The following is a 16,267-nucleotide window of genomic DNA, read 5'->3' as shown; positions in this document are numbered from 1 at the left end:
ATCTCATTTTCATTCTCTTCAGCAAAATGAAAGAATTTGTCTAATTGATATGAAATAGCAGTATTTTGATAGAACAGGGTAATAGAACTGAGCTTTAAAATAACACTTCCAATTTTTTTAAATGTTTATGTATAAAATCACTTTTAAAAAGATAAATATGCTTTTGCATCTTTTAAGCATTTTTTTTAAAAGATACACATACTGCGCTGGCCAGGTGGCGCAGGTGCTTGGATCATCGTCCCATACACCAAAAGGTTGTGAGTTCAATCCCCAGTCAGGGCACATGCCTAGGCTGCAAGTTCAATCCACAGTTAGGGTGCACAGGGGAGGGAATCGACTGATGTTCCCCTCCCTCCCTCTCTCTCTCCCTTCCTCTTTCTTCCTCTCTAATATCAATGAGCATATCCTCAGGTGAGGATTTATAAAATAATAAGTAAAATTTTAAAAAAAGATCCACATACCATGTTATTTCTAGTGACAACTCTAAAATGAGTTATAGTACACATCTCACCTCTGCTTAAAAGACCCATCAAACATAACTACCAATACTCTGTTACACAAAAAGTAAAATTAAGGAGTTTAGAACTTGAAGTGCTTTGCATGGAATAAAATATTCATTTGCAAAGATAATATATATTGTTCATTAATATTTAGCACTATTAACCAACTTGAACAAGGGTAAGCTGTTCTTTAAAACATTCATTTTTGAAAATCTTTATTTATTGATTTTAGAGAAAGGGGGAGAGATGGAGGGAGGGAGAGAGGGAAAGAGAAACATCGATTTTGTCATTCCACTTATTTATGCATTCATTGATTGATTCTTGTATGTGCCCTTCCTGGGGATCCAACCGCAACCTTGAAGTATCAGGACCACCTAGCCAGGGCCTAATTTTTTCTTAAGTATGAGAAAACAACTTAGAAAGGGCATGACATCTACATCTTCACTTACTGCCCCAAACAGGATAGTTAAGTATCTTCATTCAAATTAAGTAAACTAGATAACCATAAACAATTGCTTTTCTGCATTCACTCAGATCTTAGGAAAATAGCCACACACACACAAAAATCCCATTAGCCGTTAAATTATGACAGTGCTGGTTCTCTTTAAAATGAATCTAATACTTAGAGATGATTCAATCTAAAGAGAGGTGCTTCACTCCCGTCTCCTCTGCATTGCATTCACCCAAGGCTGAAACCTTCCACCTCCCATTGCGGATAGATTTAGTTTACATCTGATTTCCCAAGCCTTTCATTCTTCCTCTTAAAAATGTGTGAATATATTAACCAGTAGCAATACTCAAATTAATATAACACAGATTTCTTGGGTCTCTCTTCTCACTTAATCGAAAAACCCAATAATCTCTGTCTAAACAAATAAAAGCTTTTTAAACAGTGTCTGCAGTGGAATGGGGTGGGGACGACACTCCAGAAACCCTGGTATCATCCTTTTTGAAGGCTTTCTACACCTGTTGATGCACTCTATCCATTCATGCTTGTGCAGCGTCAGTATCTAGAGCCTGAGAACTGCCCAAGGTTATTTTAGAGAAGGACAATATAGTGCATTCTCAGGTCTACATATTTTATTGGGTTAGCAAAAAAGTTCATTTGGTTTTTTCTGTAATGATGGCTCTATTAGTGTTCAGTTGTCTTTAACTTCATTCAAAACAATTTTGTTAGACTGCATTGTGACAGCTGTCATATCAGCGTGCATTTTTTTTTTTACAAATCAACTACATTCCTCCGCTCTACCAGCTGAGCTATTGGAGAGACAAGTTCAGCATGCTTTTTTTTTTAATGATCAAAATTGGTGAATTTTCATGTAACCATGTTAATACTGGAGATGGTAATAAGCACTTCATTATTTCAAGAAAGATAAAAACACAACTGAAACACAAAAAAAAGAAAAGATTTGTGCAGTGTATGCGGAGGGTGCTGTGACTCATCAAACATGTCAGAAGTGTTTTTGTGAAGTTGCGTGCTGGAGGTTTCTCACTGAATGATGCTCTAAGGTCGGATAGACCAGTTTTAGTTGATAGTGATCAAATCAAGACATTAATTGAGAACAATCAACATTATACCACACGGGAGATAGTCAACATACTCAAAACATCCAAATCAATAAAGTTATTGGTGAAAATGAAAAATGTTACAGAAAAAAAGTAAATAGACTTTTTTGGCCAACCCAATATAAATGAAGTGGTAAAGAACCATTTATAGCCCTGGCTGGTGTGGCTCAGTGGATTGAGTATCAGCCTGTGAGCCAAGTGTCACTGGTTCGATTCCCAGTCAGGGCACATGCCTGGGCTGCACGCCAGGTCCCCAGTTGGGGGCGTGTGAGAGCAACCACACATCGATGTTTCTCTCCCTCTCTCTCTCTCTCTTTCCCTTCCTCTCTCTCTCAAAAATGAAATAAAATAATAAAATCTTTTTTAAAAAAGAACCATTCATAGACCAAAAAAAGGGGGGGGGGGCATTAAAGTACATTACATTAATAAAAATAAAAAGTAAAAAAACAATTCCATTTACAGTAGCATCATAAGAATACTTAGGAATAAACTTCATCAAGAAGGTGAAGACTTGTACAATGAAAACTACTAAACACAGCTGAAAGAAATTAAAGACATAAATTAATGGAAATACATCCTGTGTTCATAAACTGTAAGACTTAATATTGTTAGGATGTCTATAACCCTCAAAGAAATCTCCAGATTCACCACAATCCCTACCAAAATCTCAATGGCATTTTTTACAAAAATAGAAAAATGTATCTTAAAATTCATATACAACCTTCTCAAGAGACTCAGAATAGCCAACACAATTTTGCAAAAGAAGATCAAAAAACCAAACTGAAGGAATCACAATTCCTAAGTTGAAAATATTACAAAGCTACCGCAATTAAAACAGCACGGTACTGGCCTAAAGGCAAACGTAGTGGGATGGAGGGTCCAGAAATAAGCTCTCGTGTATGTGGTCAAATGATCTTCAATCAGGGTGCCAAAACCACTCAATGGGGAAAGGACAGAGTCTTTAACGAATGATGCTGGGAAAGCTGAATATCCACATGCAAAAGAATGAAACAGAACCCCGTCTTATACCATATACAAAAATTAACTCAAAATGGATTGAAGACATAAGCATAAGACCTAAAAACTATGAAGTTCCTAAAAGAAAACTAAGAAAACGCTTCATGGCTTCAAACTTGGTAATGATCTCTTAGATGTGACACCAAAAGCACAGGCAACAATAAAAGCAAAAGCAGACATAAAGAACAATGTTAAATCTAAAAATTTTTGTGTCTCAAAGAATATAATCCAGAGAGTGAAAGGGTAACCTATGGAATGGGAGAAAATATTTACAAATCACGTATCTGCTAAGGGGTTAATATCCAGAATGTTTAAAGAGCTCCTACACCCAATAACAAAGAAAAAATATCACCCAACCCGATTTAAAAATGGGCAAAGGACATGAACAGACACTTCTCCAAAGATGATACACAAATGGCCAAGCATATGAAAAAATGTTCAACATCACTAATCATCAGAGAAATGCAAATCAAAATCACAATCAAATAATTACCTCACACACATTAGAATGACAACAACAAAATTATAAGTGTTGACAAGGGGCTGAAAAATTGGAACCCTCATGCACTGTTAGTGGGATCGTAAAATGGTATAATGCCATAGAAAAGTGTAGAGGGGTTCCTCAAAAATTAAAAATAGAACTATCATATGACCCAGCAATACCACTTCTGGATATACATTCAAGAATTAACAGCAGAGTCTCAAGGAGATATCTGCAACACCCATGTTCATAAGCACCCTATTCACAATAACCAAGTAGTAGAAGCAATATAAATGTCCATCAAAGATGCATAGAGGAACAAAATATGGTATAATATTATTCAACCTTTAAAAAGTAAAGAAATTTTGTCACATGCTACGACATGGATGAATCTTGAAGATATTGTGCTAACAATAAGCCAGCCACAAAACACTTTGTGACTTCAGTTATATGAGGTATCTAACGTAGTCATATTCATAGAAACAGAAAATAGAATGGTGGTTGCCTGGGGCTAGGAAGTAACAGTAAAGGGGAGCTGTAACAGGTATAAATTTTCAGTTTCCCAGGAGAAAGAAGTTCCATAGATCTGTTTATATGTGAATACTCAATACCACTAAGCTGTACACTTAAAACAGGTAAGACAGTAAATTTTATGTTATGTTATTTTTACCATAATTTAAAAAACAATTAAGTCATGTGTTATCAGAGAAAGCAACATTCAAGAAAGTAAGACATGTTTTCTTTTTAAGTTAAATGTATTCTGACAATTATGCAACAGAAAACAATGTAGGATCAATGAGACATAAATAGGCATTCAAGTCAAATATTAAATCAGCATTTCTAATTCATGGTTTCCTTTAAGTTACAAAAACTAAGTCACAAAAACTAAGCCAGGTGGAACCACTCTTGGAATTTTTAAACCTAAATATTCAAAAGCTAAATACATGGTGAGGCAAAAGTAGGTTGACAGTTGTTCATATGAAAAATAATACAGCAATTAATACAAAAATAAACTCTGTTTCACATACTCACAACTGAAACCTACTCTTTTGCCTCACCCAGTATATCATTTCATCTTGAAAACAGGTAGAACCACACTAAGGAGTCTCAAAAAGATATAATTAGGTGAGTATATGTCCTGATTTGCATGAGATAATGCTGTTTAAGCCTACTATCTGAGCCTAATTACTAATTTCACTCCAAAATGTCCAAGGTTGAACAATAAATTATATGGCTAACACAGAAATAAGGAATGACATATTTTCTCTAAGATACATACCATTTTCCTCCAAGCAAATAATGCTAGAAACCTGATATGGCAAACTATCCAAGTACAGATCTACTCCGGAGTAGACCTTACAGGTATCACAAACGCCAATGGGGTAGATAGATTATATAAATAAGTGAAGTCAAGGTAACAGGGAAGAGAGGAGTATACCAGCCTACCTAAAACATTCAAATTCCCTTCTTGATTACTCCATTAATACACAAAGAGCTGCCAATTTGCAATCTCTGCTACACAAACCCTCAACTGAGGTTAGGTGGAAGACAAAGGTCAAAACATCTCTAGCTTGTCCACTGACCTGACCATTAACCATGAAGGATATACCATGTTTTCCTGCTCTCTCCCACTGTGCAGGGCTTCTTAATCAGAATCCAACCTATCAGCCTCCTGTCTCATTTCCTCCTCAACATTCCTCTAACCAGCTTGCTTTCTAGAGAAAGTAATGTGTTGTCAGTGGACACACAAGACAGTATTGAAATCAGTGATTCTTTTTAATTGTAATTATAGTAGTTATATATAACTATTAAATTCAAAAATACTGGGAACATCAGTTTCTACCTGGCTTATCAAATTAATCCTACAATTTTGATCCCATTATAAGTTAACAAAATGACTTGAAATCAACTGAAGAAATAACACTTCATATGGAATTAATCCATAGCTTGCAAACTTAAAGTCCATGGGCCAAGTCTTGTCCCGATACCTGACTGGTTGGTTACTTTAAAAAGTATATATACCAACCAAAGTTAAGGAAAGTGTGAGAAACTGTCAGTCAAGAGGAGCCTAAGGGAAAATGATGACTAAATGAAACGTGGTATCCAGGATGGGATTCTGGAACACAGGAAGGACATTAGGGAAAAACTAAGGATGTGAATAACATAAGGCCTTCAACTAATAATAACATATCAGTGCGCTGGACTGGTGTGCCTTGGTTGGGCGTTGTTCCGCAAAGCAAAGGGTCACCAGTTCAATTCCCAGTTGGGCACATGCCTGGGTTGCAAATTCATTCCCCAGTAGGGGCACATGCAAGAGGTAACTAATCAATGTTTCTCTCTCACAACGATGTTTCTCCCCATCCCTTTCTCTAAAAGTAAATAAATAAAATCTTTAAAAATAATAATAATAATGTATCAGTATACACTAATAACAAAAACTGCACCATGCTAATGTTAGATGTTAATAATAGTAAAAACTAGGTGTGGGGTTTATGAGACTCTCATTACTATCTCTAACTTTTCTGTCAATTTATATCTGTTCTGAAATAAAAATTTAAAAGAAGATATATATACACAAACAGATGCATGTGTACACACAACTTATATACGTAAGATTGATATGTGTGCCTGTGCATTTTTATATAAAAATATTAATTAGTTACAACATTTAAATCAGGAGATTTGACATAGAAATCCAGATTTGCAGCTTTTCTAAGGACAAAAAGAGAACGGGGGCAGAGGTTTGCATTTAGCAATAATTCCCCTATGGTAATAATCAGCTCAGATGATGGTTAGCATTTTTTAGCAAGTATTTTAATTAACATACACTGTTGTTTTAGATATCGTCCTTCTGCAATTAACAGAGTAAAAATAAACATAACTTTTACAAGACTCCCTTTATTGCAATATTTGTTTTATTGCAATGGTCTGGAACCAAACCCACAATTATCTCTGAGGTATTATGCCTGTATAAATATAGAATCATTATGTTGTACACCTGAAATTGTATGTCAATTATATCTCAATTTTTAAGGCAAAAATTAACTCTATTATAGTATTTAAGGATTAGTTAAATGAATTTCTAACCTCACTAATTCAGAAAGAATTCTCAGATTTAGAGACCAGAATGAAAAATATCTGAAGTTTTTTTTACCTAAGAATGAGTTACAAAACCAAACATGGTATCACTGAAATTTTTAAATGACATAAATGATACGATAAATAACATCATAAACCCATGTGAACATTTTACATTTTTAAAAGGTCAAGAATCTGGGTTAATTGTAATTAGCTTGTGTGGGTTATTTTTATCATGGAGGCTCATCGGGAGCAACATGAGCTCCTGCCTGGAGTTCAGGAGTTTCCTTATTCCATCCCAGGATAACACTAAAGACAAAAACTCTCAGGAAGAGCACTCAGAGCACCAGCTAAGACCAATGGATGTCATCATCCAGCCACAACTTACCCCAAAGTGTTGCCTGCCAGCCTGCCCAGAGTCTCGGAACCTGAGAGAAACCACGGGGAGTCGCTTGTCCTACCAGGCCTCGAGGTCCTCCCCGCCCCCGAGTTGCTGTTCAACTTTGACCTGGGAAAAAACAAGAGGTAGAACAATCACAGAATAGTCCCAAACTGCCTAGGAACAAGCCTGGGTTTCCAGGCCTCACTATTCTGGGACTTCCTATAGTGAAATAACTAGCCTAAGTATTATTTTATTAATCCCACTAAAACGTTTACTTCACATCAAAGAGCAAATCTAACAACTTATAGCCTCATAACAATCTAGGGTTCTTTACTGGCTGAAACTATTATCAAGGTTTAAATACAAATGAATTAATTCTTTAGATTTCTTAAAGTAATCATGCTTTCCTTAGAAGTGATCAACTGAAATTCATCATACATTGTCCATCAATTTTTTTAATATGCCATCATTTATAAAGACCAAAATTTTAAAGACCCTGTCATTTTCAAACTGAGTTACTTGATTTGAAAATACTAAAAAGGAAATAAAAACAAACATGATCTAATGAGTTATTTCAATCAAAGACCCAATATGACTTGGGACCTACCAAATACATATTATTCCTCTGGCAACCTACTTCTGTTAAGCATCATTGACTCTGCTACGTTTTTTTTAATTAATTTTTTTTAGAGAGAGGAAGGGAGGGAGGGAGGGAGAGACACAGAGAGAGAGAGAGAGAGACAGAGACAGAGAGAGACAGAGAGAGAGAGAGAGAGAGATCGATTTGACCGGGAATCAAACCAGCAACCGTGGCATATCTGGACAATGTTCTAACCAACTAAGCTACATGGGCCAGGACCTGTGCTGCTACTTTTAATGCTGACATTTTTAGCTATAGATCACTGCTTGCATAAAATTAAAATCACACTACAAAGTAACCATTTCACTCTGTTTTAAGTCTCATTTCTGCAGTGCTTTTTTTTTTAACTTAAGGGTTACCAATATAAAAACAGATTTAAAATAATACCTTTAAGAGCTAAATAGTAAATAGAAAGGACATGTCTTACCCATCATTATTATCAGGTTTACCCAATTCCAATCTGTCTGGCTGTACTGAAAAACCAATCCTGCAAACTCTACCATCCTAAAAGTAAAGCAAATATAAGAAATTTCCAAAGTAAAAAATGTGTGTTAAAATTTCAGTATATTCAACAAACATTAATTAAGTGCCTATCACTGTCAATTCAGAAGACAACAAATAAGCTTCCTTCCAGAAGGTACTCACACCTGAGTTGGGGAAATATGTTTTATATACATTATCAAGAAACCAGTAAAAGTAATTTAAAATATCTCAATCTAACAGAATCAGAGGAAATGAATGAATATCAGAAACTTCTCCATTCTGTTACTAATTAGTTTCAAGGTCTAGCAAATCATCTAAGCTTTCTTCCGGGCCAGAGAAGTTACTCAACGGGGAAATAGAACAGGATAATATCTGAAATAAATCTTGCAAGAAACTGCTATTTCCATAGTTAAAAAGAAAGAAACCTGATGATGCACAGTCGTATTTTAACTGTTTATTTTCATCTCTCTCTCTATCTTAAACAATTTACCTCAAGAAGGAAGGCAGCATGATTTGGTCCCACCACACACTGTTTAATAGTAGCCTGTTCCAATACATTCAAAGGCGGATGGCTGGTGAATGAAGAAAAAGAAAAGTATATAAGTAAAACTACTTTGTAAATGGTAAATACATCATAGAGTTGTTCTCTTTTTTGTTTATCCAATCAATTTTTTAAAAAGCTGGCAAAATCTTTTAAAAAACTAATATTTTTAAAGCAATAATTGAAGAAAAATAATTATATCCTCGCAGTCATTATAGCTCCTTGGAATGCTAGATTTTTTAAACCCAGCATGAATAGAAACTGTAATTCAAATGAATCCAACTCAAAAGAAGCTGACAGTTGCTGCCTAAATATGAGTTGTTTTTCCAAATAAAGGAATATCATTCTTTTCAGGAAATTTTAAATACCTTCCAACTCTTACCTGTTTAAATTATATTTGTTCAGTTTCTCTGAAACTTCCCGTAACCTGTAAAATCAAAGCAAAACACATGAATAAACCACATGTACATTATCCTTTGTAAACAAAACAATTCTGTTCTGATAGGACTTGTACCATTACTTCAGTTATTTCTAACAGTAGTATACAGAATATTTGCTATGGCAAGAATGTTTTTATATTATCTTTTGACTTTTGTCCCCCAACTCCAAAAAAAAACCAAAAAACCCATAAGTCAATTCTGCAATTCCCTTCCCTCACCATCCCATTAGCAGCTTCAATAACAATATTATTATTAATCTCATTTTACAGATGAGGAGAATGAGCCTTCTAGAATTTATAAAACAAAAAGTGGCAGTAGAGCTGGTACTTAAATCAACGCCCAAGGGAAAGCCAATTTTTAAACACTGTGGTATGTCAAAAGATTCTTGAACGTACATGTAGATCACAAAATGAAAATACATGGGAGGCACAAATCTATTAAAAATTTAATATAATGAGGCAGAAAAAGCCCCGAAGCATTAAAGCACAGTCTCAAGTTCCTCAAGGGCCTTATTACACAAAATTGTACAAATTAAAACCTCAATGTCACTATCTATAAAATAAGTATAACATCTCCCTATTTTTAAGAGTATTGAATACTCTCAGAAAAATCTCAGAGCTGCATTAAAATATATTAACTCATATTATTTGATTTTTCTGTTTCTCTCAAAAAAAGTATTTTGGATTAATATAAAATACTGTAATACCCATTTAAACACTTGCCAAGCTAAAGAAGTAATTTTATAGAGATATAATCAAATGCAGAGATTTTAAGAGTTTGCTTCTATGAAATTACCAAAACAATTGCCTGGTCTTTCCAAACTTTGTTGGAAATAATTCTCTTAAAAATAAACTGACAATTTTAGAAAACAATGGGGGGGGAAATCAGTATAGTAGATCAGTACAAAATTCCATAAACTTTGCTCTCTAAAAAATGGCAAAATTACATAAAATCAAATTTCAATCATTTGTACTAATAGATGAAAGTGGAACACATACTCAAAAATAAATCACACCTTACAGCCAGTTTAGGTTAAAAGCTGCCACAAATCATATCAGAGACAAGCAAACAATCTAATTATTTCAATAAAAGATTCTAGCAGCAGCCAGTTGTCCCTCAACTGTACTTACTTTATCCTGGTACTTCTACTCTCTGGTTCAATGCTGAGGAGCATCTTTCAAACACTAAAATACATACAGTAACTGTCCAGTACCGAATCATAATCCTCAAGAGTAACTTTCAAATGATGCCATAATTTCTTTCCCCAAAAGTAGATATTCACTGATTACTTTATTCTCACTCCCAAAAACCAGTTTCTGATCATGTGTGACATGGCCCCCCAATAAAACCAAAATGTGTTTTCATTGTTCCTGGAGTGTTGAGCTCCAAACCCACTTCATTGGCAAGGCACACTTCTGTGTTCCAAGGCAGGAAAAAACACTGTAAAACTAATGCACTCTGGCACCCCTGAGCTCCGCAAGAAGGCTGACTAAACATCAAGAAGAAAAACCGGGAGATGTCCCAAGTGCTAGGCTGCTAACCTGAGCCATCAAGGCCTTCAGAAGACCCAGCGCCTGGCAGGAGCTCGCACTCCCCTTGGCCCACACCTACTCTTAAGTAATTAACAAAACTTTTCACCCTACTAGAATCAGAATATGAGAAAGGGTTGAGAAAGGTTCTACTTTCCAAAAACCACAGTAGTGACACTTTTAGAAGGTTCTTAGTCATTGGCTTACAACTAAACACATTCATTTCCATTTCTTGTTTCTTAGCTCAACACTGTCTGTAGAATTTTCACAAAGTATATAGTATTGGGGGGTGGGGGGTGATAAAATGTGTCAAAGCCTTTTAGGAGCTGAAAAACAACTGAAATTAAGAATTAATGTTCCTAAGCTGACTCATTTTTCCCATGCACATCCTAGAAACACCACTTTCTCAAAAGCTTCAGCTTATTTTATAAGCAAATCAACGTTAACAGTTAAGAACTATGAGCACAAACATTATCAGACTTGAAAAAGTTTTATTAAACATTCTTGGATGTTGCTTCCTACCTTTTAAGTTTAAAAATAAAGAACATTATTTCGATTTAAGAAAAAAGAATTAATGTGCCTTTCATGGTTCCAAATCTCACTCCAGGTAGCTAATATTTATAGAATTTATATATTTATATATTTATATATAAATATATATTTATATAATATATATTTATTTATATTTATATCTATATATTTATAGGTTTTGAGAATATCAAAATGCTAGAAAATATTTAATAACACAAGAACTTAGCAAATTTCAGGATACCTAGGGGATAGAGAAAATAGTTACTGCCATTAATTAAATTTTCTAATCTTAAAAATCATGGTGGACTCCGAACCACATCTGAAATGTGTGCCATTTATATTGGAAACAATACTCACTGGATAGCAAATAATCGGGGGTTTCTCCCAGCTCGTCTACTACTCACTGAAACCCATCAGGTCTCAGGTCCTCACCTATGTGAGGGAAGATGAATAGTCACCTCTGGTTCTTTTCAGTCCTGAAATTCTTATGAATGGACAATATGAAAGCAAATGTCCCGGCAAAGGACATATATGCAAAGTTTTTATGGAAAAAGCACTTTTTAATAGTCATATTCAGTTTCATCTTAGCCATCTGAAACTTTCATATACAAACTGATTTTACACGGACATTTAGACAATTTCTCCATATTAAATTTTTTATGTTTCTTGAATTGAATCCCAAAAGTGTATGTAAAATGTATCGTTCTTCCAAATCACAAGACAGTTATAACTAAATTGGCCACCTACACATTAATTTACATGAATCCCAGATAACAGTGACAAAGAAATCGTCAAGCAAATAAAGTAAATTATAAATGTGTATTTAGCTCCCTTTTGCTTTTCCACAGCAGACACGCAAATCACACAATCACTGAGGGCCAAATCACATTCATTTAAATTTACTAAATCCTGAATATCTCTATATATTAGGCCCTCATCTACTTTGAAGGCTCTTCCTCTTAAAGTTTACAATGCTTAAAGTTAGTAACTATAATTCCTCTCATGGCAACATTAACAAGTTTTCCCCATTTTTAAAATAAAAGGAAAAGTACCCTACAACTAAGCAAATTCCATTTCAAAATAAATCTTTACATGTGGTTATGAGAAAAAACTATTTTAAGAGTACAGTGTAACATTACAAAATAACCTCATAACTCAGTGTTTATTCTGATTCAGGGACACAAAGGCAAGCCTTTGTGAGGTGCCTCTAACACACAATGGGTAGGTTAGCAATAAGCCTCTGACAATCCTTAGTACTCCCACACCAATGATTTATTCAGTGTGATGTATAATGGATTACAAATGGAGGAGGGGGGGGAAATCAATGAGACAACATAAGAGGAAGAAAATTCCAAATACTGTAGGAGAGTCTAGACCAAAGGGAGCAAATTTGTGTCAAGTTTCATGAGGGGAGAGCTCAACAGCAGGGCAACTGTAGCCCACCACAGACTCAAATGACCAACGGATTTGGAGGCTGCAAAAAGCTAGGACATCTAACTTTCATGACAGGAGCAAGGGCACTGGATCCAAACTCCACTGGTTAAAATCCTGATTCTGCCATTTTTAAGCTGTGGCTTTGAGACACTTTCTCAACCTCAGTGTGCCTGTTTCCTCATCTGTAAACTTGGGATAGTAACAGTATCTATTAGTTATTGAGAGGTTATAATAAGTCACAGAGTATCATGTTCACTGTTAGGTAGTAGTAGTAGCAGTAACAGTAACTACTTTTTGTTTGTGGTTATTTCATTGTTGTCTGAGAGGCAAATCACACGAAGACAGACACACCCTGCTCTCCAGGCTTGATTGGGCAACAAATACACACACAAGTAAGAAAGACCCAAAATGGTGTGATAAATGTCCGTAGTGAACACAAAAATGCTGCACACCTTCAGGAGAGAAAGGTTCACCTCTGGCTCAGTGGACCAGGATGAATTCATACACGAGGTGCATACAGACTTGAAGAACAGGCAGGATTTGAGGGGGCAAAAGAAAGATTCAGGGTCAAGTGAGAAAGCAGAGGTGAAGTTTCCAGAATAGCAAAATCATGTGAGGCAAGACAGGTAAGTATGTGCAGAACATCAATGAGCCCAGTGTCCCTAGAGGCCAGGCTACATGAAGGGCAAAACTGAGGGAGGCAGTTACCAAGGGTAACAATGGCTTTTCATGTGGCAGGTGATGCAGCTCTCTGAAAATTTCAGAACCAGAAAATCAGGCTCTGAAGGAGGAGATAAGAGGCCAGTGATGACATCATGGCAGCTGTTCTGATCTCAACTGCCTAGGGAAGAGTTGGGGGGCGGGGCGGGGGGGGGTTAAGAAGTAAAGTATCACAAGTCTTCACATTTCTTTGCAAGACATCTTGAGAGCAGAAAGCAAGTCCTTATACTCTCATAAGTCAATTTAAACAATCACTACCTTCTTTCTGTCTATAATTATAGAATCAAGGTGGTTATGTAATCAAATAAGGTTTATAAAGAGTGTAGCACAATGTCTAATGCAGAGCAACTGCTGGCGCCTAGTAGTGGTAGCGATGGTGGCAATGTTCTTCATTGTTGGTGATTGGGGTAATTATGGTGGTGATAGTGTTGGTAATAATGGTTGTGATGATGGTGATGGTAGTTGTATACTTAATGAAGAAAGAAGTTGTTCTTTGAAGCAGAGAATAAACACCATGGCTAACAGGTGCCAATAAGGGGAGGCCTGTGGCTGCAGATTCATTAGCTCAGTGTTCCCCTCATCCTGAACTTTGAGTTTGTTTTTCTGTGAAGGGGATAAGGCCTTTCCCTCTATCTACCCACTCTGTGTTGTGACGTAGATATTGGGAGCTACCTTGAACCATGGTGCTGAGAATGGCAGAGGCAAGTCTAGAAAGAATAAGGGTTGCCTTGGTCCAATGAAGAACCACCAGAACATTAGGGATGATTCTGTTCATCTCTGTGATTATGAAAGACTATCTCAACTCTCTCACTGTCTGAAATTTAACTTCATGACATTATATTTCAGATACATTTTCTGAAAGCCATTTTGTAGTGCTGCTATCTGAATTTAACCCAGATTATGAGTTTCTCAACTTTAGGATTTCATGGAACAGTAAATGGGAGTGGAGATGGATGACAATGAGAATATAGCTACTTGGACAACACACACACACAGGAAAACTCACTAGACCTCATTTTCATGTCAAAAATGTAAGAAGGCTACAATCTTAAAATAAATCAAATTATCTAAGTTTAGCTATATTAAAAACTCCCTATTTTGTCTTTAATTTTTCTCATGTCACAGAAAACTTCCAAATTTAACAACAATGAAGCAACAGACAAGATTATTGTAGGGGCCAAAACAGGAACTAAAAATGTTAGCAGAAAAAAAAAGGTTTTAGGCTTCAAGAAAGCAAAGACCCTAAGTATATTTCTTTGTGTCATCTATAGGAGGGTTCTCTTTAAAGGCAAATCAGAACCTCTGGATGCATATTTTCCTTCTCCCCAGATATCCTTTAGGTCTTCTCAACAGTCTCCCTTGCCAATCCTTCAGGGTGTACTTCAACGCTTCTCAAACTTTTTAAATCTCAGGACCACTTTAGATTCTTAAAAATTATTGAGGACCTCAAAAAGCTTTCGTTTGTGCGGGTTATAGCCACTGATATTTGTAACATTAAAACAAGAAAATTTTTGAATATATTTTTTTAAAATAACAAATTAATTACATATTGACGTAAGTTACCTTTTGAAAAATAACTAATTCCAAAAAATATTTGCGGTGGGGAACTGTTTTACATTTTTGCAAGTCTCTTTATTATCAGCTTTAATATAACTTAGGTCCCTCACATCTGCTTCTGCATTCAATATACCACACAGTACAGTATTTTGGTTGAAGTATATGAAGGAAAGCTGGCCCTATATAGAGAAGCTGTTAGAAAAGGAAGGAATATTTTAATACCCTTTTCAGATACTATAGACATTCTTCGCTGATATTACACCAAAACCCAACAAGTGTTAGTTTCTTAAAGACCAGGAACAATGTGGAATGTAAAACCTGTCAATAAACTTTGAAAAAACCTTTTGCCCAGGCATGAGCCTGTAAGAACATGCATTGGCCATTTGAAAAACACTGGTTTACTGACTTATGCAGGTTCAAAATCAAAATCAAAATCACATCTGTTCAAGTCACCATCAATTTACACTCTCAAACTCACAGTGATGGATACAAACTTCCCCAAAATTCAAATTTTTGCTCGAAAACTCTACTTTATCATTGGGAACAAATAGTGTCAGTTGTTTTCCTTGAAGTAACAGGCTCACTCTGTTCATTTTCAAGAAAATGTCTGTCAAATACCCTGGGTCTGGATAGCCATAGTTTGTCATTTACTCTTTCAAATAAAAATGATATTATTCCATGAAGAAAACAGCTAGTTCAACTTACAACTAAAACACTTGCATAAGTGTTTCCTTAACAAAACGAATGTCCTTCTCATTTTGTCACATGAATACTAAAATGACATATACTCAAAGGTTAAGATTTAATAAAAATAATAATTTTTATTGTTTAAACAAGGACCCCTCCCCTTAAGTGAAATGGTGTTTTCTTCTCTGCAAGTGCAAAAAACATGAAGAATACAATAATTTTCAGTACAATTTGATGCCAATACTTTGATGTGTACTAAGAAACTGGTCTTTTCTCCACTATTGCTTTTGAACAATAGCAAAAATGTCAAAACAATGGAAAGGCCAAATAAGTCTCAATATTACCATGAAGATAGTTTTGAACTCAGAGTCCCTGAAAGGGTCTTGGGGGTCCACGAACCACATTCTGAGAACTGCTGTGGTCTATTCCAAAATGTCAGTGCCATTAAAGTAACCAATTACTAAATCAGAGTTGGGAAAAAAATAATTGTTCTTTCTTACTAAAACAGCCACAAATGTCAACTAAAACAACCTCCTAATCATGTACTTTTAAAATACTTCTTAAATAATGGATATTCTCTGATGCTATACCAAAAGCCAACAAGTGATAGTTTCTTAAAGGTTGGCTGCAATGTAGAATCTGAAAACCGATGAATGAACTTTTCGTACTATTATACTAAAA

The 16,267-nt window shown here is 35.4% G+C and overlaps 1 protein-coding gene across 1 annotated transcript in view; it reads right to left on the bottom strand.

Moving 5' to 3' along the window:
- The window catches only part of UBR5 (ubiquitin protein ligase E3 component n-recognin 5), a 123,811-nt gene that overhangs the window by 74,177 nt on the left and 33,367 nt on the right, over window positions 1–16,267 (bottom strand). The window contains exons 2-5 of the mRNA XM_090283486.1: window positions 9,071–9,115; window positions 8,638–8,719; window positions 8,092–8,168; window positions 7,031–7,150 (exon numbers count right to left, since the gene is read on the bottom strand). Coding sequence (XP_090139612.1) covers window positions 7,031–7,150; window positions 8,092–8,168; window positions 8,638–8,719; window positions 9,071–9,115 — 324 coding nt within the window. The remainder of the gene's footprint in view (window positions 1–7,030; window positions 7,151–8,091; window positions 8,169–8,637; window positions 8,720–9,070; window positions 9,116–16,267) is intronic.

The sequence above is a fragment of the Furipterus horrens genome, unplaced genomic scaffold, assembly GCF_987537825.1.
Source record: "Furipterus horrens unplaced genomic scaffold, mFurHor1.1.pri manual_scaffold_7, whole genome shotgun sequence".
Taxonomy (NCBI): domain Eukaryota; kingdom Metazoa; phylum Chordata; class Mammalia; order Chiroptera; family Furipteridae; genus Furipterus; species Furipterus horrens.
Note: the sequence above shows the minus strand (reverse complement) of the source record. Positions and strands in the feature narration are given on the sequence as shown.